General features: G+C 50.2%; 1 protein-coding gene across 2 annotated transcripts in view; it reads right to left on the reverse strand.

Moving 5' to 3' along the window:
* Positions 1-1731: 1731 nt before the first annotated feature.
* Positions 1732-22539, reverse strand: part of KIAA0319L (KIAA0319 like) — a 91452-nt gene continuing 70644 nt past the window's right edge. For both annotated transcript variants that reach the window (XM_044237785.1, XM_044237784.1), the window contains exons 12-21: positions 21845-21977; positions 19764-19912; positions 18528-18679; positions 17883-18021; positions 16011-16170; positions 11534-11676; positions 10567-10689; positions 9923-10013; positions 8264-8355; positions 1732-2954 (exon numbers count right to left, since the gene is read on the reverse strand). In XM_044237785.1, coding sequence (XP_044093720.1) covers positions 2767-2954; positions 8264-8355; positions 9923-10013; positions 10567-10689; positions 11534-11676; positions 16011-16170; positions 17883-18021; positions 18528-18679; positions 19764-19912; positions 21845-21977 — 1370 coding nt within the window. In that variant the 3' untranslated portion in view covers positions 1732-2766. The remainder of the gene's footprint in view (positions 2955-8263; positions 8356-9922; positions 10014-10566; positions 10690-11533; positions 11677-16010; positions 16171-17882; positions 18022-18527; positions 18680-19763; positions 19913-21844; positions 21978-22539) is intronic.

Consider the following 22539-nt stretch of genomic DNA (forward strand, 5'->3'; position numbering starts at 1 on the left):
TTCTCCCCTTGTCTGGTGTAGATGTTACATATTCTAGTTCCCAATGGCTTTCTCAATACTTAAAACATGAATACATGACTTAAACTCTAAAGCTAATCATCATTTTTTACTGTCCTACTATGGAAGGATCTTAGCTTACTTTAATTTCAGTCATTACTTGATCCCCAGCCCCCCCATTTTTTATTATTGTTCGTATTTTAATTCCTTCTCTTTATTCTACTCCCTAAGTAATATTACTGGGAACTTAGTGGGTTGTGTCCTCCTCGGGTGTCAGCTCAGATCAGCAGTGATGAGATCTGCCTTCTTTTCCCTTGTTCAGCTGCCATTTCCCTTTGAGGAACCACGTCTCCCACCCTCTGTGTTAGCCTGTGCTCCTCACAGGCACACGGTGAAGTGTGGACCAGCCACTGTGCTGAGGACTAGCAACAGGACAATGAGTAAGAGGACATGGGTGCTTTTGTAATGCTGAAAGGGTATTTCAGTGCTCCTGAGCTGGAGGCAAATGGAGGATAGCAGCATCAGTTCCTGGATTTTGCCCTTTTTATTTATTCAGCTCTGAGACGGAGGCATATCCTCAGTGAGCTGTGGCTGAGGTTAGTTAGATATAGAAATGATACTCACCTGCCAGAACAGGAAAAGTCTACAAAGCCAGTAAGTGGTCGGATCCTGTAGTTCCTTCTTGAATTCTTTACAGCTTTTCTGTCACACTCAGCTTCCCAGGTCCTGGTCACCTGCCTCTCTGCCTCCTCCCGTGTAGCCTGACCTGCACAACTGAGGAAGCCCATACACCCAGCCTGGAGCAGTTTGAGCTTTGGCTTCTCCGATGACCTCTGACCACCTTCAGGATGGGACACCTGTTGCCTATGTTGATGCTGCACTATATATTGTGCCTTTAGACCCACTGGTTCTCTCAAGTGTGGTCCCTGGACCAGCAGCAGAGCATCCCCTGGGAACCTGGTAGAAAGGCACATTCTCTTCTACCGCAGACCTTCTCAGTCAGAAATTCTGCAGTTGGGGCCCCACAGTGTCAAGCCTCCCAGGGAATTTTTATGGAGGCCAAATAGACTCTGCAGGGCCCGAGTTCTAATTCTGTCATTTATTGTATGTGGACTGAGTTACTTCTTGCTATGCCTCTGTTTCTGAATCTGGAAAAACAGAGCCAATACTGCCCACCCCCAGTGGGTTTTTGTACACAGGGCCTTGGGTACAGTATGAATGCCACTGTCCCCTCTCCTCCCTTCCCTGGGAGTCCCAAAACTATACACCAATCCTCCTCCCCCACCCCCATGCTGTGCAGGCTGCTCCACGAACACTGCAGTGTTCCAGGGGCACGAGGCTGCCCTTACTGCTTTGGAAATCCTAAAGGGAAGTGCAGGGGCCCAGCAGTCTCAAATCTACACCCTGTGCATCAGGACACTTTGAATCCCCTGCTTGGCCAAGGGGGTGGGGGAATGAATCATTTTTGTGTTAACAGAAGGTATGGAGAAGAGACAGAGAGCCTGCCTCCCTGAGAGCTAGAGAGGAGCAGCTAGCCGGCAGGGGGCCAGGAGCGTGCACTCCTCCGCCCAGCCAGCAGCAGCTGAGGCAGAATTCCAGCACCATCGGCCATATGCACTGATGATGCCAGGCCTGCAGCCTGCCTCCTGGAAGCCACCGACCGCATCACCGGGATGCGCAGATGACTGGACCCATGGTACAGGTCAGCGACGCAGCACACCTGGCAGGCACACATACAATTAAATAGCATGTTTAATCATCTCACAACAGACAGTAGTGCAGTAGTGTAAACTAAGTTTCTTTCCAAAAAGTCACTCCCCCGAAGCTCCCGTTCCTCAACACTCAGAACATGGCTGAGGAACCGGTGACAGGGCCAGAGGGGTTCAGGAAGTCTCTGTTCCAAGGAGCTAAAAGTCTGTCCAGGTCAAGGTTGCCTTGCAGGTAGCCGAGAGCCCTATGAGGAGCTGATGCGCGCGCACATTCTGACACACACATGCAGGGGACACACGGAGAAGACGTAGGTGGACACAGAGGACCCGCAGTGGGGCAGTCACACACATGCGCTCATGCCGTCACCTTCCAGTCAGCATGTGACTGTCTCCTGCTGGCTCAGGGTGGGGGGGGCCTGAGCCCTGAAGCGCTTCAGGAGGAGTAAGGGACACGTCTGTGGCCCGCCCCCTGTCTGACACAACAGTGCAGCCAGAGGGGTCCCTCCCCATTCCTGAAACAGTCCTCCCAGAATCTCGGCCGGACACCCGCATCAGTGGTGAGGACGGGGTTACCGCTTCCTCCGGACCTAGCAAAAGGGTGCGTTCTGTCCCAAAGAAGGAAACCAAGAACATGCCCACAGGCAGGCCTGGGAGCTGGAGGCTTGGAATGCTTGGTTCTACAGCCAGGTGTTGGGGGCACAGCCCGGCCTCCCTGTGCAGGCACCCTGGGAGCAGCAACACTCCGGGCTGGGAGCTGCCTGGATGGCCCTTGAAGCAGGGGAGGGGTTTGCGAGAAAGGAGGCCCTGAGGTGAGGAGGTTGGGGTGGAGGTGGGGCTACCAGAAAGGTTTAAAGAGGAAACCTCTTCGTTCACAGCTTCGTTCAGGGTTCCTGGAGAATGTCTCTGGATTCAAGTACCAGCAGCTCTGGTGGAGGGGATTAGGGTGGAGTGACCAGCAGACGCTGGAAGAACAGCTGCCCACACATGGGAGGTCTGAGGACCAGCCCGGCAACGCTCTGGACCCTGGCACTGCCCACCCCTGAGGAAGCAGACCAGGTAGCTACAAGATTTCCTCCCGTGGGCTCCTGGCCTTGAGTGGGGTCTGCCCATTGGGCACAGAGCCATTCTGACCATGCAGGAGTTTGCCCTTCTCTCGGTCTGGCCACGTGAAGATGGCATCATCGCTGTCCAGCTCCGACTCAGAGCGCATCAGGCTGCTGCTCAGCATTGGGCCTTTCTGTTTGCTGCCTGCAAGAAACCGAATCCAGGGTCAGGAGCACACACCTTCCTCGGCTTTAGCCAGGCCCTGTACCCTTCTCCCAGCCTGAAGAGAAGCAGAGGGACAGGGAACGTCCCCCCCCCATCTGTCCAGGCTGTGAGGGGCTCCCTGAGTCCCTGTCCCAGTCCTGATTAGCTGGAGCAGTTCCTTCAGGAAAGTCACCCAGTAGATGGGACCAACAGACCAGGGGCGCAGTGTGGGTTTCTGACCTCCAGTATCTGTTAGCTCCGCTTACTGCCACCCAACAGTGTTCTCCTCATTGAAATGTGGAATGTTTTATCATCTCACCTCATGAACAGGATGGAATTCCCACAGGAGGCAGGAAAACACAACAAGAGGTCAGCTCTAGAGGAGGAACTTTTCACCGTGTCCTGGCTCAGCATGGATGGCAAAGGGCCTGCCCGAGTTCTCCACACTGAGGAAGGTACAGCCTCATGCCCCAGAGGGGTTTGTTCCGGCTCCATGGCGCACGTATGGGAGGCGGAGAGCAGGGAGAACAGGCCCCTGCCTCCAAGAGGTCGCTCCTACTGGGAGCACCTGACCGGAGTACCAGGGCTCCCAGACACAGTCCCAAGCCTTCAGTTCATCCGAACGCACAAACAAGGACCCATAAGGAACACCCGAGGTCAGAAAAGATACTTGAGATTCTGCAAGCCATTGGAGTCACCTTCATTCTGTGTCATCCCTGAGGCTGCAGAAGCTGTGCCAGAAAAAGCCAGAGGCAGGCAGAGCCAGCAGCACAAGGAGTGGGACATGCCCAGGGCGAGGACCCAGCGTGGCAGTGCTTCTGGCCCCACACCACCCACCCTGGACCTAAACTACCTCCTTTCTTAAAAGGTGACCAGACAGGTGAGGTGTGTTTGAACACCCCATATCCAACAATCACTCTCTCTTTCCCCTGGGCCCACCCAGATCTCCTGAAACTCCGAAGGAGTGTTTCTCAGGATTCTCAGAATATTTTCACGTCATTCTGGGCAGAATGACATAAGGCTGACACCAGCACCCCGAGCCGCTCCAGTGTGGCGGAGGACAGTGGCAAACATAAGAGTCAAGGTCCCCCAAACCCCAGCTCTGCCCCTGCAGCTGAAATATCCTTCTCCTCCTGTCCTGTGGGAGCAGGCCCCTCTAAGGACCCACATGAAGCTTCCCTCTCTCAAAGCTGGTCCCAAGCCCTCCTCCCCTCACGGCTGCTGAGGACAGGAACCCGCGCCTGGCTCCACAGTAGACGGCACTCACACAAACCTGCCCACACGAACTCCTGCTCTGCCTGGAGAACTGAGTGATTTCCCCCACTAAACAGTACAAGCTGGGCACGGACCAGAGCGTTTGCAGCGGCAACTCCTCATAACAGCCAAAAACGGAAAGAATTCAGTTGCCTGACGACCGTATACCCGCCAAAGACATTCACACCGGGGAAACGACACAGCAGGGAAAGAACAGACTCCTGCTCTACCTAACAACACATGCGAACGTCGTAAATGTAATGGTGAGTGGAAGGGGCCAAATGCAGTGACTCCATTTATATAAACCACTCCAAGATGGTAGAAGGAAGTTGGCAGGGGGAACGCAATGACTGGAAAGAAAGGGGGTGGATTATATGGGTATGTTCACTTATCGAAACCCATCAAGCTGTCCTTATGATCTTCTATACGTTAGACTGAACCACCAAAAAAAAAAAAAACCACCACCACCATTTTTAAAGGTCAGAGAGTCAAATACCCGTAATTTTATATGGTTCAATCTAATATGCTCAATAGAAAGCTTTGAAAAGTCAATAAAGTAGCGAAACAAACCCCAGAACCACAGTTGCTGAATGTAAACCAGGTCTTCTGAGGGTGGTCATCCCTCAGTCCCTGCCTGGTGGCCTTGGGCGCTGAAGCTCCCCAGAGACCCCTCGTCCAAGCTCAGCCTGGGTCCCGGCAGACGGGGTTGATGCCCGCTTCCCTCCACACACCAAATGGCCTGTTAAACCCACGCTTCGGGCTGAAGAACTCCCATTCTAAGCCTTAGGCTGACAGGCTCGAATCCCATTGTCCCTGTCCTGCTAGTGGCTCTACTCTGGGTTGCACCCACTCATGGGCCAAGTCTAGGATGAGAGTGGGGCTTCAGCCTGGTCAGCTGCATAAGCCCAAACGCCCAGGGACTCTCGCTGCTCCCTCAGCTACACACTTTCTGCACAGAAGGGCCCTCCTGGCTGTCCTCTGGTCTCACCCTGGTGACCCAGATGCAACTGGCCACCGTGGGGCTTTCCCTTGCCACAACCCCTTTTCACTGGCATCTGCCTCCTTTGCATGTTGCCCCTCCAATGCAGCACTTTCTCATGCCCTCCCCCAGCCTTTCCCTCCACGCTGTCTTGCCAAAGCAACTCCCTGTATCCCCCACCCTCTCCTTTCCCCCCACTCCCTCTCTCCTCCTCTGGAGCCTCACCTCTATCTTCATTTCTGCCTGCAGCCTTGCCTTCCAGCCCCACTCTGCTTCTCCACAGCTTACTGCTCCATTCGTAAAGGACTTCTCAATAGTCACAGTCCATTTCCTCACCACGTATTCACTGCCTGAACAATCTGCATTTGTCTTCTGCTACCAGTCCCCATCCTACCTCCAGCTCTTTAGATGACCAGAAACTTCTCTAGTGATCGTGGAAACATTCTGTCTTCTCAGCAGCAGACACTCCTGACCATTCCCTAATGATGCCCCCCTCCCTCACTGATGGTCCTTCTCGGGCTCTTCAGTTCTGGACTCTTCTTTTGTCCCTCAGTATCCTCCCCAGAAGGGATGTGACCCACTTTTGTGTTGACCCTCATGAGTATCTAGAAGATTCCTACATTGATGCTTGGCAGTTCAACCATTCTACTGAGTTCAACTAAATTCATCTTTTCTTACCCAAGCTATCACTGCTCCAATGCATTAATTCTGTCTATGGAGTCATTCTCTGTCCCTCAGGTCAGAAGTCAGCCCTGATCTTTCCTGTCCCTCCACCCTCTTGACCCCATGCTGGTTGAGCCATCGTCACCTCCCTCTTAGATCACTGCAAAAATCTCCCTGCTGGCGTCCATTAGACTGATTTTCCTAAGCCAGCACGTTCAAGATGACACTTCTCATCACCATCAGAATTCTTAACTCCTTTGGCTGATTTTCAGTGCTTTTACACTTTGGTCCTTGTCAGTCTTTCAGCCTCCTTTCCTCAGCCCCATTCACAAGGGTCTTAACTAAACACTACTCTTCTCCAGCACTTCCTCTCCAGTACCACCCCGTCCACACGTTCTCAAAACAGCAGCTCAGGGACCAGACTGCATGTCTGCTTTTCTTCCACACCCCTTCGCCAGCACACTCTGAACTGCATCCCATCTTCCCTGCAAAGGCACCTGGAATCTCTGGGCCTCTCCTTATGTCATCACCTCACCACCATTAGGACATTCTATCGAATCCTTTCACCCATTCTTGCCTCTCCAGTTCCCTTGCATAGCAGTCAGGGTTTTTAAAGATGTAAGTCAAACAGATCATTTACCTCCTTAAAAAGTTGCCCGGGGCTCCCTATTGCTCTCAGAGGGAGCACATAGCCAGGTCCCTGCTCACCGGCGCAGCACTGACCCCGTGCTCGCCATGTCCAGTAGGTCACCTTCTCCTTCCTCAGATGCCCTCCGCTCCTTCCACCAGCTGGGCCTTTACCAACTCTGCTCCTTTGCCTGGACTGCTCTTTCTCAGAGTCCTTGTGTGGCTAACGCCTACTCCTCCCTTGAGTCTCAGTTCAAGCGTTCTTTATGTTCCTGTGAAGACCTTTTATTACCACTTTCTGTACAGTTGTGAGTCCATGTGTTTCGTGTCTGTCTGGGAGAAGCTGCACAGGAGCAGTCTGTGGTGAGCTCACCGTAACGTCCCCAGTGTCTGGCAGAGGGCCTGGCACACAGTGGTCTCAATCCACGTGCACTGAGGAGTAAGACACAGTCCCTGCCCTCAATGATTTCACTGACTGGTAAGGGGACACGCACATAACTAGTATAATACAGGGAGAGAAATGCCAAAACAGACACGTGGCAGAGAGATGAGCACAACGTGAGCAGGTTAAGGGAGAGATGAGAAGGAGCTTTCTGGACAGAAATATGAACCAGCAGAACTCGCTGAGGAAGAGAGAGGTCAACAAGGAGGAAGATCTCAGAGAAGCAAACAGATGAAAGGTCACTCAAGGCCACGTCAGCCAGACCCAAAGTCAGCCACTGAAGGATTTCAAGGGGTGGGGAACCTTTGGGAGTCATGTGAAAACAACCTTGGCTGCTATGTTTAGGGTGGACTGTGCATGTTTTTACCCCCAGACCCCTCTCCTGCCTGAGGAGCCCCACACCTCCAGGTGCCACCCTGAATCCAGCTGCCCGGGTGCAGGCCCAGACCGCCTCAGAGCATTTGTTTTCTTCTGATGTGCCTTTGCTCCCTCTGTAGCCTGGAATGCCGAGGGCAGAGCTTGTGTCTTGGAACGCTTTGTACTCCCCTTCCACCTCTCCTAATACAAAGCTTTAACTATGAGTGCTGTTTCGTACTTTGTCTAAGAACAGTTCTGCTTGCCAAGTGTTTAGGAATAGCTCTACCTAGAAGCCCACAGATACTCGATGCCTACCAGGGCCTCGGTGCACGGAAACCTTGCCAACAACACCAGGCCAAGGAAGGGCGCCCCTGCCCACACCCTCACCGAAGCCACGTCAAAGCTGGCGCAGTTGGTGATTCTTGGGTGGGAGGCACCGGACAGATGGGCCCCCGCGCACTGGAGCCAGCAGGCAAGCTGCTCTCCCGCCTGCTGCAGGACAGCAGCAGAGCCTGTGCATCTGCCAAATACTGGCTAGAGGAAGATGGGAGAGGAAGGCCCACGGAGGAGGACATCTGGAGAGCTGTCCCACCTTACTGTCTTTCCAGACAGGACAGACTAGTTAAGGCCTAAGAGACCCAGGTCCCTAGGCCTGACTACTGGAGGCAGCTTGAGAAGCTGAAAGCCAGAAGGGAACCCTGAGGCAAATGAACCGGCCAACAAGAGCAAGAGGCTGAGTCCCTCAGCAAAGTGAAGCAGTCCTGAGAAGCGGCCCCAGCTCAGAGCTCATCCAGCACACGGCTTCTGCCAGGCAAGCACACGGCTTCTGCCAGGCAAGCACACGGCTTCTGTCAAGCAATAGACAAAACGCTTTTCCAGAATGAACAGCTGTTAGCGACAGATTTAGGAGGGAATTAATGACGGTGGGTCTTCACAGGGAGAGTGCACGAATCTAGAGGCCCCACCCCTAACCCCAAGGGCCACTACCTGCTCGGGAGGTTGGCTTCAGTTCCAGACTCTCCTGATCTGTGGCATCCAGGATCTTGTACTTGCTTTTCCTCTTGGGTTTTCCTTTCTGCCTGAAAAACACAACCCCCACCGCTGCTCAAGAAGGGGGTTCTGTGTGAGACTCAGGTAGCTCAGGTGACGGCCAGATTACAGAGAGCGCCCTGTCCCCTGCGAGCTGCCTAACAGGAAGACTGTTTTTTCCCCTGTGCTTCCCAGCTGAGGGAAGGTGACAGCTGTGACTGGTTCTTCACATACTCCTCACCAATTCCGGGAAGGGAAGGGAACTATGACTGTCTGACCAAGGAGTCACCACTGCACAGTGCAAGGAAGTAGAGATTGGTTAAAAACATAGCCGTAACGGAGTACAAGCTCGCCATGCTCCCCACGCGACAGCTGAGGGGAAAGGCGCTTGGGGCAAGAAAAGCAACTTGACTCAGAAAGCCAACAAAACGAGGAGATGGTGGACTCCTATCCCATAGAACCATTTTCCCCAGCGTGAGATCTGAGCTGCTTTCATGTAAAGTAGGGAGTGAGAGGAGGCTGGAGTCAAAAAGTGACTGATATCTGCAGACATCCAAGAAGGCTGTGGAACTTTGTCCTTGGTCAGTTGATTTCTGTAGGAATCTGCCTGTGAATCTTAAACACAGCACAAACATTTCTATATGTACTTATCTTCTCGAGGTAGGTAGCTAGGGAGGTTTCAGGTAAAAAAGCAGTTTTGTAAATGTCAGTGATTGGTATGCCCATGTGCAGGGCTCAGCACAGGTGCCTAAGCTTTAGATCACAGCAGCAAGGGAAGGGAAGCAACATGAAGTCAGACATGCTCCGTTTCTCCCTATTAATCAAGAGAACAAGAAACTGACGCCTGAGGGGTAGAGCATGGAGGAAAGCATTAAACCAAGCTATTAATGGTGGTAATTTTTAAAAATTGTTTTCACTTTCTTTTTTTTACGTGCAGTTAAATTGCAGGTTAAATCTCAGCTCTGCTACTAATTAACTGTGTGTCCATGGACAGGTGAGGCCATTTTCCTGAGCCTACATTTCCTTAGCTGTGAGATGAGAAAAGGGGGTTATATGCATTAAAAAAAAAAAAAAAAATTATCCTGGTACTTGGCACAAATAATGCAGAAATCATACTTATCATTAATAATGAAAAAAAATCTAATAAACATTCCCTAAATACCGTAAGACTAGATAAGAAGATTCCAACCAAAAACAGCCCAAACGTTTAATCATGACTAACCGAAGTCCACAAATACGTGGAAACATGTAGACACATGAATCCCAACTAGAAAGAAGGGCAAAAGAATTGAAAACTCATGTGTTGAGGCAGGTGTGGAGTAGAAACACAGCCCTAGAGAGGTGAGCCAGGCGCACAGATGGGCCCTCCTGCTCCCACCTGGTCATGGCCACACTTCCCAGGCTGCAAATCGGTAGTGACAGCCACTTGGCTGAGGGAGTACGCCCCAGTCCTCAGGAGTGGGAGAGGGTGATGAAAGCCTTTTTGCACCTGCCTCAGGCCATGACAGGAAACAAGGGATGCCAAGTCAGTGTCTTCTGTGTGGAAGATGCCAGATACCTCCCTAATGAGTACACAGTTAGAAGCTTTAATGAATTTCCGAAGAGACTCCATCTTACCTCTTACAACAACAGATCACCGTCCAGGACAGGATTCCCAGGGCAACAACAATGACAAAGGAAGCAATGATAACATACAACACGCTCCACTCTGCCAAGAGAAACAAAATGGAGAGGGCTGTGAAGACAGAGGCCAGGAGGGCGGCCTGGGGTGCCCCGGCCTCAGCAGGTGGGTTGGCTCTGCAGACAAGGCAGCCCCACAGTAGCCCAGCACAGGGGAGACCTTGCAGCTGTAGGCAGCTGAAGCTTTCAACCCCCTGCACTGTCCCTGCTGAGCCCATGGGGCAGAGGGGCAGGCTGTAAGGAGCTTTCCCCGGGGGGGCCGGGGCATGCAGAAATCTAAGGGCTCCCACTGGGCTGCCGCACAGAGGCACTCCAGAAAGGAGACCGTGCAGCTGATCCAACCTAGGCTGCAGTTTGCACTCGGTCGGACTTAAGCCTGGTTCTTCGTACAAGCCTGCTGCAGAATCCTGCTCTAACCCGGAGTAGCGTGGAGGAAGGAAATAAAAGTCCTCTGCAAACAGAACATACACAGAGTTCTCCTCGCTTGCTCATCTGCCTCGGAAACACCACCACCCACCTGCTCAACTCAGAACTACGTTCAGCGCCAAAGCCACTGGCACAGTGCCGAGCAGAAGACTCACCACAGTTGCTGTCTCCATCCCTCAGCTGCACCTTGATGAAGTTCTCCATCCAGAAAGGGTCGCAGATACAGCGTTTGGTGAATGAATCACAGTGGCCATGGTCGGAACAGTTCAACTGGCACGCTGAAAGCAGCGGGAAAGGGGAGGGGGGGACAGGAGTCAGGGCTGGCCCAACGGCTGCCAGCGCACATGAGGATGGAAGGCACCTCTGCCCTGTAGTCTGCGGTGCCCCTGCCTGGGGGCCTCTGCCGGCATGCACGCTGCCTGGCCACAGTGATGGTCACAGGCAGATCAGGCAGCAGTAGGGAGCAAGGCCACTGGCACAGTCCAGCTGTCCTGCTTTGCTGCCGCTCCCTGTGGGAAGTTCTTAATCTCTCAGCGCCCACAGACCCCTTCTGTGCATCACATTAATGCCAAAATAAAATACACAGTATTATAAAGGAAAGCAATGATATTGCATGTTTTTGAAATATTTAAGAACGTAATAATATATGTGTGTCTTTATGAAAACATTAAGTAACCAGATCTAGCAGCGGGTCTAAGAACTGCCATAATTTTGAAGTAATGATGAGTAAAAATGACGTTTCGTCATGTAATGTGCTATGAACTTACCTGTGATTTCTACTGCCTTAAAAGTCACAGGTTCAGTTAATACTACTGAGGTTTTTGCCTACCTTCACAATAGCAGGAAGTAATGGATTTCAGTTAGAGGTGGGTGAAAATAAAGACGTCATTTTTTCGCATTCAAGCTCCTAGCCCACTACTCTGACCACTGTCTTGCGGGCCCATGGAACCCAGGTGAAGAACCCCTGCACCGAGTTGGGACGCTTTCAGGACACTGCTGGTGGAGCAAAGTGATTGTCTCCGTGCTCCTCGAAAACAGGAGACGAAGCCTGGGGACAGCGGGGCTGCGGGGAGCTGTGGGCACTGGGTAGGCTCTTCTTCCCAGCTGCCCAGGATTACTCACTGACAGTATTGATTTCCAGAGCTCTGAATATCAGAAAGTCTGCTTTTTGCTTCCGCAGCTCACTCTTGAGCATCGCTGCCACTTCATGGCCTTTGAAGATCTGGTGGGGAGGCTCGTTTTGAACAAAAAATACCATCTTGGTGCTGCAGAGACACACGACAGTGTGAATGAGTGGAAGCCGTGCCCAGCAGCGGCAGCTACATTCGCTACAGAGCACCAGGCGCTGTGCTGGACACTAGGCTAAGTCCTCGATTCCTTCTCCCCCTCCACGAGCCAGCAAGAAAGCTGCTCTCCATGTCCTCTCCATTTCACAGAGGACAGTGTGGGCTCGGAAGGGTTAAGTAACTTGCAAGGATCACAGAGTTAATCATGGCAGAGCCAAATCCCAATGTTGAGATGTCTGACCAAAACTTAGGCTTTCAGAAATGCCCTAAGCTGTCCCAACTCACAAGAGGACTTATTCCAAACCAGTCACTGGATGTCAGGAAAACGGGGATTTGTTTGGCTACTACGTGTCTGCTGCCAGCCTTTAAACAGCTGAGACTGTAGTGTGGGGCTGTTGCGTTTATGTCTAGGTTACCTGTAAGACAGACCACAGTGCCCTGAAAAATGTCTGCTGTCGGACAGCATCAAAGCATTATCCATGGGAGCACCTGTGTGGCTCAGTCGGTTAAGCGTCTGCCTTCAGCTAAGGTCATGATTCCGGGTCCTGGGATCGAGCCCTGCATCAGGCTCCCTGCTTGTGCTCTCTCAAATAAATAAAATCTTTTTTAAAAAGCGCATAATCCGGGGGCGCCTGGGTGGCTCAGTGGGTTAAAGCCACTGCCTTCGGCTCAGGTCGTGATCCCAGGGTCCTGGGATCGAGCCCCACATCGGGCTCTCTGCTCAGCAGGGAGCCTGCTTCTTCCTCTCTCTCTGCCTGCCTCTCTGCCTACTTGTGATCTCTGCCTGTCAAATAAATAAATAAATAAAATCTTTAAAAAAAAAAAATAAATAAAAAGTGCATAATCCATGGATCAGAACAGCCAAATGATTATTACTACAACAGCAACAAGAAAGACCCGACACAGTGGTGTGGTTGGTGCAAGACTATGCTACCCCATGTCCAGAATCTGTTTGCCTGTCAGTTTTCTGTCCAAGGCAGACCATGTTTGACCTCACATTTATGTGGGCACAAAGTCTGTTCTCTATGCCTCCGTCTTCATTTCAGGGAGCCCATGACTCCACAGTACTCTCACAGCCAAACCTTTGTAATCAGTGGGTCACACTGGGTTGTAAGTGCATCCAAGAAAGCGATCCCCTTGGCACACAGGGTGGCTGCTGGGACCCAGAGGCCCTGGATCAGTTCCTTTCGGTAAAGCAGCCTCATCAATTTACCCCAGAGTGCCCCACACACGGCATTGCTTCCTGTGTTGGTACGACATAACCTGTTGGGAAGCACTGTCCTAAAAGACTCTAAGTTTGCTATGCGGCGAGATGAATAGTGGGGTACTATAAATTCCAGAATCTAAAAACAAACCTTTGCCATAAAGGATCTGTGGTTCACTTCTCATTATTTTCTCCCAGTTACCTAATCCATGCTGACAATTTCAATTTCTCTCTCTATACCAGTAACCCTCAAACCTTCACCTCTTCTCTCCTTGTCTCTCTTGAATGACCACATCTACAAAAGCTTGCTAGAATACCCACCACATCTCTCTCTCAGGCACTTCCAATCCAACAGGTCTCAAACTTAAAATAAGCACCAACTGAGCACTCTCTGTGTGGTAGGGACTGTATAAACATCCTCTTACTTAATTCTCAGTAACAATCCTATGAAAGGGAACTAGCATTTTTACAAGTGCACACCAGGTTCAGAGAGGGGAAGTGCCTTGTTCATCATCCCAGAGCTGACACTGACAGGTTTGTCTGGTGTCATCCCTGTGCTCTTTCCCACTGTCGTATATTCCCTGCACACCCATCCTCCTCCTGAATTCCTCAACTAGGCCAATCAGTCCAAGCCAGAAACCCAGAACCACTGTGAGGTGGTCCAGATGCACTCGTCCAGATGCAGTGAGGGTAAGTGTGCCAGCAAACCCTTTCGGGACACTTCAGCAGCACACCTGCTCACGAATCAGCATTGCGTCTGCCCTGATCCCCACCTGTTGCGGTCAATCTAAGCAGCCACTCGCCCTGTTCCTACTCCCAGGCAGCCAGCAGAGCTTAAAGAGAAAGCCCTAGTCATCATGCTCTGACCCAGTGAGCCCCAACTGTGTGCATGTAGAGAGCTCTGAGGTTTCAGGTGCCCAGACCTCACTTCAGACCAACTGAATCCTCATCTTGGGAGGTGAGGCACAGCTAACGGCATATTCAGTAAAAACTCCGTGTGGGGAGACAAACCATGCAAGACTGTGGACTCTGAAAAACAATCTGAGCGTTCTGGAGGGGCGGGGGGAGGGAGGTTGGGTGAGCCTGGTGGTGGGTATTGTGGAGGCCGCGGATTGCATGGAGCACTGGGTGTGGTGCATAAACAATGAATTCTGGAACACTGAAAAATTTTAAAAATAAATAAAAACAAACAAACAAACAAACCCCAACACCCTCCAGGTGTTCCGTCATGTAGCTGGAGTTGGGAACCACCACTCTCCTCTCCTGTCTCTAACTTGGCCTGAGACCTCAATACCGCTCAGAGCCAAAACCCTTTTCTGGAACTCCTGTTCCCAACCTTTACCATTTTCCTCAGGCTACCCACCTCCTTCTCACCTCCTCAAAGCAGATGGCCTTGCCTCCAGTTTCAGAGACAAAACCCAGCACACTGGTACCAGTGCTGTCAGACACCAACCTGTGTGCTTCAGAACCCACCCGTTACAGCACAGCCGCCCGCCCTCCCCGCTCCACAGAAAGTGCTGCTGCTGCTCCGCCCACAGCTGGGCCCCCAGACCTGCCCCCATTTGGAAGCCACCTCCCCAGCCTCTACCTTCTACTTTTCCTCTGCACCTTCCCTCAGTCTATGAAAGTGCTCGAGTATCTCCTGTCTTTGAAAGGTGTTCTTTCAACCTCCCATCTTCTCTTCAGCTCCAGCCTTGTTATATTTACCATCTCTGTATCCTCCAACCATGACATGAATTTGCCTTCTGTCCCCAACATCGGAGTAAAATCCTCTCACTGTACTTCTAATGATCTCCCAATCAAAAAGCCAAAAGCCTGTTTTATGTCCTCACCATACTCTTCCTCTGTGGCATCTGAACCCTTTGGCAGCCCCCACCTGCCAGCAAACTGCTCCCATCTGCTTTTCCTCCCGCCTCTACTATTGGTTCCCAGTTTCCTTTGCTGGCTCTTCTTTCCTTGCCTCCTCCTTAAATACTGGGGTTCTCTGGCACGCTGGCCCCAGTGTGACTCATCGTCCTCATGGCTTTGATTCCTGCCTGTGTGCCGTGACTCCCTATCTCTGGCTTTTTTTCCCACCCCAAGTTCCAACCTATACTTGCCACTGCCTGATGAAATATCTCTACGTATCACCCATGAGACACCCAAAATGCAACAGTCAAAATTGAACTCATTATCTTTTCTTTGAAACTGATTCCTTCTGAATCCTTAACTTCAGTAAATGCGTCCACCATCCATCCAGGCATGTAAACCTAAAGCCTTCGGTTTGATGCTTCATTCACCTTCATCCCCAAAGGATCCCCAAGTCCTTCTGATTTACATTTGATTTCTTTTCATTTCTTCTCTTCTGTTATTCCATTGCCACTACCTTAACTTAGGTTTTATTACCTTTTTACTAGACTAGTTCTAGGCTCCCCAACCCTGCGTCTCTCCCTATTTTGGTGTAGCCTCCATAGTACTGGTCTTCCTAAAACAGAACAAAAACCAAATTTCCTTGCTTCAAAAACAAAACAAAAACTTCACACATATAAAACTCGAGTCCTTCCCCCCTTCCCAAACTTTTATAAAAAGGAAACTCCTTGGCTTGCTTGTGACTGTTGCCCATCTGTACAGCTGGTGTCATCTCCCCCCTTGTCCTGGGGCCTAGGAAGTGCTCTGAACCAAAGGACTTCCAGGGGAAACTCTGTACTTTCATATACAGGACCATGGCTCATGCTATTCCCCTTTTATGAATTTCCTCTGAGTCTTTCTATGCTTGCTCAGTGGAAAATCTTTGGACCACATCCTGCCCCTACTCTTCTGGAAGGCCTTGCCCGTGTCTCCGTGATACCTCAGTCTGTCAAATTCACCCTGTATTAATGTTATATGCTTAGTCTGTCTTCCCTACTAGACTATGACCTGGTACCTAAGACCCTGCTACAATATCTAATACTGAGTATGTGACCTGTGCTAGAAGAGACAAGTTCATTCAAGGAACAGAAACCATAAGCAGTTCTTGGTCAGAAAGCCCACCCTTCTCTATCTACCCACACTACTTCTCAGCTCAATTGGGAAGGCCTGGGGGCCCCGGTCTTGCCTTTTCACACACCCCCCCCCCCCATTTCCCAGCTACCTCTGCTCCGTGTATGGCTGAATCTTTTGCACAATGATGTCGGAATCCAGCACCCCCAGGAGGACCCCAATCTGGCGGATGAACATCCCTTTCAGCCTCTCAGTTAGCTGACTGACGTTGACATCCAAGATGATCTCCACCAGGTGGTTTTTCCTGGGATCTGGAAAGCACGTGGATCAGTCATGACTTTGGAAGGAGGAGTGTGAACACAGACCTGCCACTGTGCATCCGTTCTGGCACAGGAGCGAAAGCAGTGAGAGCATTCGGGAATGCAACTGACCTCCTGCAAGTGGAAAGGGACTGGACTGAACTGCCAGTAAGGTAATCGAGGGCTGGCGTGGAGAGCTCTATGCCATCCTGACAACTACCACACGTGAGCTGGGCATCAGGCCGTAGCAGGGAGACCACAGGTTTGGTGAAGGGAGTGGGGAAGAGAACACTTCGAGGGCTGGTCTAAAAGCTTCTGCCCTGGGGCGCCCGAGGTGGCTCAGTTGGTTAAGCGTCAGACTCTTGGTTTGGCTCAGGTCATGCTCTCAAGGTCACAAAGGCATCAGGCTCCCCACTCACTGGGGAATCTGCACGAAGGTTTCTTGCCCTCTACCCTTCCCCCTGCTCTCTCTCTCAAATAAATAAAATCTTTAATAATAATAATAATAATAAAAGCTTTTTCCCAGTTGACTTTGCTGAGCTCTCCAGGCTGAGTGGGGGATATCTACAATCTCTCCACAATCTAGTTTTCAATGACTTGCTGTGTTTTGTCTACAACAATGAGAGGGAAAATGTTCATCTCTACAATCTTATTGATAATGGAATTGTATCAGCCCTACAGGTTTGAAGACAGTAAACACACAAAAAATCTGGGTGGTCAAGAAACAAGGACTTCCCTAGAGCAATATCAGAGCACGATGTTCTTGTAACTCTAGAACTGGGAGACCACTATCCTTCATTTCTGATTGTGTCCTAGAGACTGCTCTGCACTTGGAAGTTAAAAGCGATTATTCAGAATACCTTATTCCCATAATTGGATGCACCATTTGCCTGTCCTGATGTATCATTTTCATAATTAGTAGACTATCTGTGATCTGATTTTAAACACAGAAGAGACTTTATCGTGTCTTGGCTGTTGTCCTTCATAGAGGTAGGACAAGGACTAGAAGATCTGCCAAGATCCCTTCCCATCTAAGACATCTCTACATGAGCTTGGCCTATATAACAAAGAGTAGATTTAAAGTTAATACCTTCTCATCAGATGCTCAGGAATTTATAAAGCTCTACCCCACCCCACACTCACTCCTTCCCTAATACCAAATCAGCCTCAAAACAAAATAAAAACACGGTTCTATTTAAGAAAGAAATTTTATTTCTGCAAATCTGAAAAATGTAAAGGATACCAGTTACTTTACCTTGCCTGGGCTGTCAGATAAAGCCTGAGGCTCAACTTATAAAAATAAATTGTTTTCTGCAGCTGGGTGGTGATGAGACATCATGACTTAAGTTATTCCTGTGCTCAGATTCCCGAAGCACCCAGAGCCCTCTCTCATCCATCACAGGGACAGGAGGGAGTGCTGGACCAGGGACATGAGGGCCTGGCTCTGACACAACTGTTGTGTGACACTGAGCAAGCCCTGCCCTCTGGGAGTCTCCGTTTCTCCATCGGAAATGGGAGGGTGGAGCAGGGGTCCATAATCCTGCGTGGGGAGGAGGGGTACTGTTGAAACAGTCACCAAGGATTTTTCAGCTCAGGGTTTCTCAAGCGTTTAGAAGCTGGCTTTGCCACCTGTCTCTGTCCTACCGGGAGAAAGGGGCCCAGGTCCGAGGTCCTGCTGGGCTAGGCCAGCACTCCCAGCCAGTCCCAGTGCTAAATGAACTCACCAGGCTTCACCTCCACGGTAGTCCGATCCATGTCAGTCTCCCCCTTCGCATCAGTCACGTGCAGGTGAAATGTGTAGGTGCCCTCAACCAGGTTCGAAAGAAAGAGGATTGGGTGGTGGTCAGAGTGATTTAGCACCTCCTGTGGGGTTGAACAACACTGGCTACACCAAAGGGCAAAACCAGACTCCTTTTGTGGGGTTGGGTGCTGTTTGTTATAACTAAGCTCCCTCTGGGCAGCTCCTGCTTTGTAAAAGCTTTGCAGCCCACAGATGCAAGATTAGGGCATCCAGTTCAGCTAAGGTCCTGATCCTAGGTTCTTGGGATCGAGCCCCGCATCAGGCTCTCTGCTCAGCGGGGAGCCTGCTTCCCCCCACTCCCGCCTGCCTCTCTGCCTACTTGTGATCTCTCTGTCAAATAAATAAATAAATAATCTTAAAAAAAAAAAAAAATTTAGGGCATCCTAGCTTGCAGAGCAATGCTAGGCAAATCATTTGGGTCCCCTGAATTGCAGAGGGCAATCCAGGTTTGACATAAGAGACCCCCCCCCCCACCGATGTTGAAACAGATCCTGGAATGTTTGGCTCAGTTTCCTCTCCCCATCTCATCACATTGACCCTGTGTAGCTCTCTGGTTCCTGACACTTACCCCTGCCGCTGGGCTCCCTTCATCTCGGGTCCAGAGGTAGCTGACTATTCCCTTGTCATCTGAGGACTTGGAGCCATCCAGCTCTGCTGTGTCCGTGGGCAAGGTAATCACTACATTCCCAGTTATCTTGGCTACAGGCGGTTTGTTCATTTCTAACCAAAGAGATATCAGTGAAATAACATTCTGGAAAAGAAAGAATGCTTGTTCATGATGCTTAGGGGGAAATTAACATTGAAAGTATCTGAAATGGAGAAAACTATCATAAGCACCTATTCATGCCAGCACCTAACAGCAGAGCGGGGGGTTTTTTGACAATGAACTAACTTTCAGTTAGTTGGGGGTTAGGACCCAGTGAAGACCAGGCTTCGGTTCCCCTCTCTCCATGGTAATAAAACCCAGCCCAGCAAAATGTTTTTCTGACATCGTCCAGCAGAGAGGGCTGAGTCTTCTCCTGGGTCCTCCTAGCAGCTTCCCTGAAAGGGTTCCATGTGTCTTCTCAGGAAGCATGTGGGGACTAGAGACAGAGACCCCAACTGGGCTAAAAAGCCTTACTCTTTATATTTCACGTAGCTGATACCACACATTCTCTTCAAAATATGACCTAAAAATGTTATTTTTTCAACCTCTTCTTTTATTCCTTAATACTCTAACAGAAAGAGGGGGGGGGGAAGGACCTCTCTTCTGGGCCCCACCTGCAGCCTTGTTTACTCAGGTGTGCAGTCTCTAGCCGCTGAGCACGGACACCCTAGCAGGAGTGACCCTCGTGCCTCTTAGAGCCCTCCCCCAGGGCCATCGCAGGTCTGCGCCTGCAAACCTCAGCAAACCCACAGACTCCTGCCTCGTGCCGGCATCCCGTCCGCAGGCTCACAGAGGACCACAGGAAACTACAGAGCATGACAGTCATTCTAAGGCCTGACAGCAGGTGTCACTGCAGCCAGCAGGAGAACTACAGAAACCCCAGGGCTTAGCAGTGGAGGCAAAATAAAAATGCAAAGGAAAACAAACCAAATTCTTTCCCTATTCAACTGAGAAGGAAGGTGGGGGACAAGAAGTTAAAATTCACCTTGCATTCACTCCCAATTAAAGGTTGTTTTAGAAGCACATAACAGCTGCCCTTCTCCGCAATTTACCCCGCCACCCCTTATCTCTGGTCAATTTCTGCTGCCAAAAAAGGAGATGCCCAATTCCTCAGGTATCTGACCCAGAGAATGCACCAACCCAAGGGCAGGGAGGTACCTTCTTTGACAATGACATTCACAGAACTTTGGCTTTGCAGGTTTCTCTCATCTTTGACAGTCAAGGTGAACACATAGGTTCCTACTTGGAGCCCCGTCACAGTGGCGACACTGCTGTTAGCATTCTCAAGCTGCACGCCATCAGGTCCCCTGGACAAAGACAGAAACCAGAGGGTGGAGTTGTACCTGTCGGCTATTCTCCTGTCCCTGACTCAGCAGGTGCAGACAATGACTGCCTCAGCTGAGACACGAACTACTGTTTCCCAGCCCTTGAGAGGGCATGTTTAAAAATATTCCATTTGGACAGAGCGTCATTTTGCCCCAAAATACAGGCTCCCCTGCCGATCAGAAAATTCCATTCACCAGCTTTCAAACATGTCTGGCTTTATCCTTTCTATGAATTTCTAGAACATTCAAACTCTGTGCTGTTCCAGTTTGTAAAGGGAAGAAAGTGCTCTGAGCAGGTCTCTGATCAAAAGAATGATTTCAGAGTGATGTTTCTGAAAAGCATTTCTGGCCCAGTAGTTGGTTCAGCTCTTGCCAGCAAAGGAGCAGGATGCGTTTCTTAATCACACGCCAAACTCCCTCCTACTGAAAAGTCAAGGAAAGGAAATGGGCCAAGGCTGCAGAGGAACTCTCAGCCAAACCATCCTCGGCTCGGCAGCTCGAAAGCCAAGCTCCCTGCAGCTCCTGGACAGTGGTCATAGAGGACCCCGGACACCCTGCAGCCTTCCTCCACCCCTGGGGCCTCACACAGCAGCTGCAGCCAGGGAGTGAGCTCTGTGCCAACATCCAGGCATAGCTCTACACATTCCAAGGAGCAAAATGCCCCAGAGTTTTCCTTAAAATTATAGGATGACAAGAGAAATCTGCAGTCTCCCAGGTTTTGCTTTATTTTGCTGTTTAAATCTATAATCTCTGGCCCCAGTCATCCCTCCGAAGCAGATTCTCCTCCAAGAAGCTACTCTCAGCATCAGTTCTGCTGTAGGCACTGGTGAAACTCAGCTGAAGGCTTATCAGCTATGTCTTCAACAGTTGTAATTCAAACACACTGGGCTGAGGAAGACTTGGTTCTCCACAAGAGATAAGAGCCGAGGAAAAGAATTTCTAAAATCCAACTCAGCAATTGTTAAGTCAAGTCACTTCTACAGTCAAGTTAAGCCCCTTGCCACCCATTTCTATGCCCTCATCAAAAACCTGGGTGGCTCAGTGGGTTAAAGCCTCTGCCTTCGGCTCAGGTCATGATCCCAGGGTCCTGGGATCGAGCCCCGCATCGGGCTCTCTGCTCAGCGCGGAGCCTGCTTCCTCCTCTCTCTGACTGCCTCTCTACCTACTTGTGATCTCTGTCTGTCAAATAAATAAATAAATAATTTAAAAAATAAATAAATAAAACGAAGAGTTCAGTCTGTCCTGTCATTGGTACCTTTGGAAACTAAGAATGCTTTTAACTCTTCCTTAGAATTCTTTTGCTTCCCGTGGGATCCTGCATACAATCTGAGTTCCATTTGTTATGGCTTAAAGAAGCTGAAAGAAACTGTGAGAACCAGAAACGGTTCGATTAGATAATTCCAGTTTAATTATTATTATTTTAGTTAGTGCCTTTGGCCTCTCACTAACATAATTTGTAAATGGTGTCTTTAAGGAAAGGATACCAGAGCAATGTTTTCATTGTGCAGATGAATTTTCAATTCTCTGTAATAGCTTTTCTGCCCCATCCCCACTGCCAGCCTTACCCAGTTAATTTTGAGCAACGGTATTTTTCTGCTCCATTACCCCTTCCATCCTGCCTCTCAAGTGTAATTAAACTGTGCATTTCAGCAGATGGATTGTACCTGTAAAAGTACCAGGACCACAAAGTACTAACTGGAGACTAGCTGACGGCAAGCATTGTTTTTTTTTTTCTTACAACGATTATTTTCTGTCATTTTCGTAGAGTTGAAGTTTAGGACGGCTAATGTTTCTTTCGCAATCATCCCCCTTGGATAAGCCAGCAAGAGCAAGTGAACTCTTAAACACAAGTAAGTCCTTGTTTTCAAAGATCTGGAGACGTTGCAGCAGTAAAGGTTTTGTGTCAGTACTCACTGTGTTTTCTCCCAGAGATAGGAGATAATTTTCTGATCATCAGAACTTTTGCTGCCATCCAGGGTTGTGCTGTCCACCGGAAGGGTCAGCTCTTTATCTGGGCCTGCATCTGCCTGTGGAGGCTTGTTGTTTTCTAAAAGACAGAGACAGAGAGGTCAAAAGCAGGCGGGTTCAGCTGGGAAAGGAGAGGAACTAACAGGGACATATGTTCTGGAAGACATGAGAACTCTGCCTCTCAGCCCACAAAACTATCAGAGACCGTGGGTCAGGGAGGGCACAATGAAGAATATTAAGACTGAACCCTTTTTATAAGAACACAGCGGAATGTAATGAAGTTGTAATGCCACGCTACATTTGAGACTCGATGCTCTGGGTGTTCAGAAGAGAGGGTCTGAGTGATAAGGTAGGGCCTTCTGGAGGAAGTGGGCTTTAAGCTGTCCCTTAAAGGCCATGGGAGGGTTTGGGATAACAGAAACTCTATCTGCTATGTCCCCTTGAAAGCACAATAACCAGCCACGGGCAAGACCACAGCTGAGGTTGTGAAGTCCTGTCTCTCTCTACCTCTGAAGCAAGCACTCAAAATGGACCACCACAGTTGCCAGTGGCCTGTGAATTGCCACCTCCCACTCCAGCATCGTAGAGCTCAGAACCCAAACCCTCTTGTCCCGCACAGTACAAGGGGTCGGCCTGCAGAA

Source organism: Neovison vison, chromosome 2 (assembly GCF_020171115.1).
Source record: "Neovison vison isolate M4711 chromosome 2, ASM_NN_V1, whole genome shotgun sequence".
NCBI classification, from domain to species: domain Eukaryota; kingdom Metazoa; phylum Chordata; class Mammalia; order Carnivora; family Mustelidae; genus Neogale; species Neogale vison.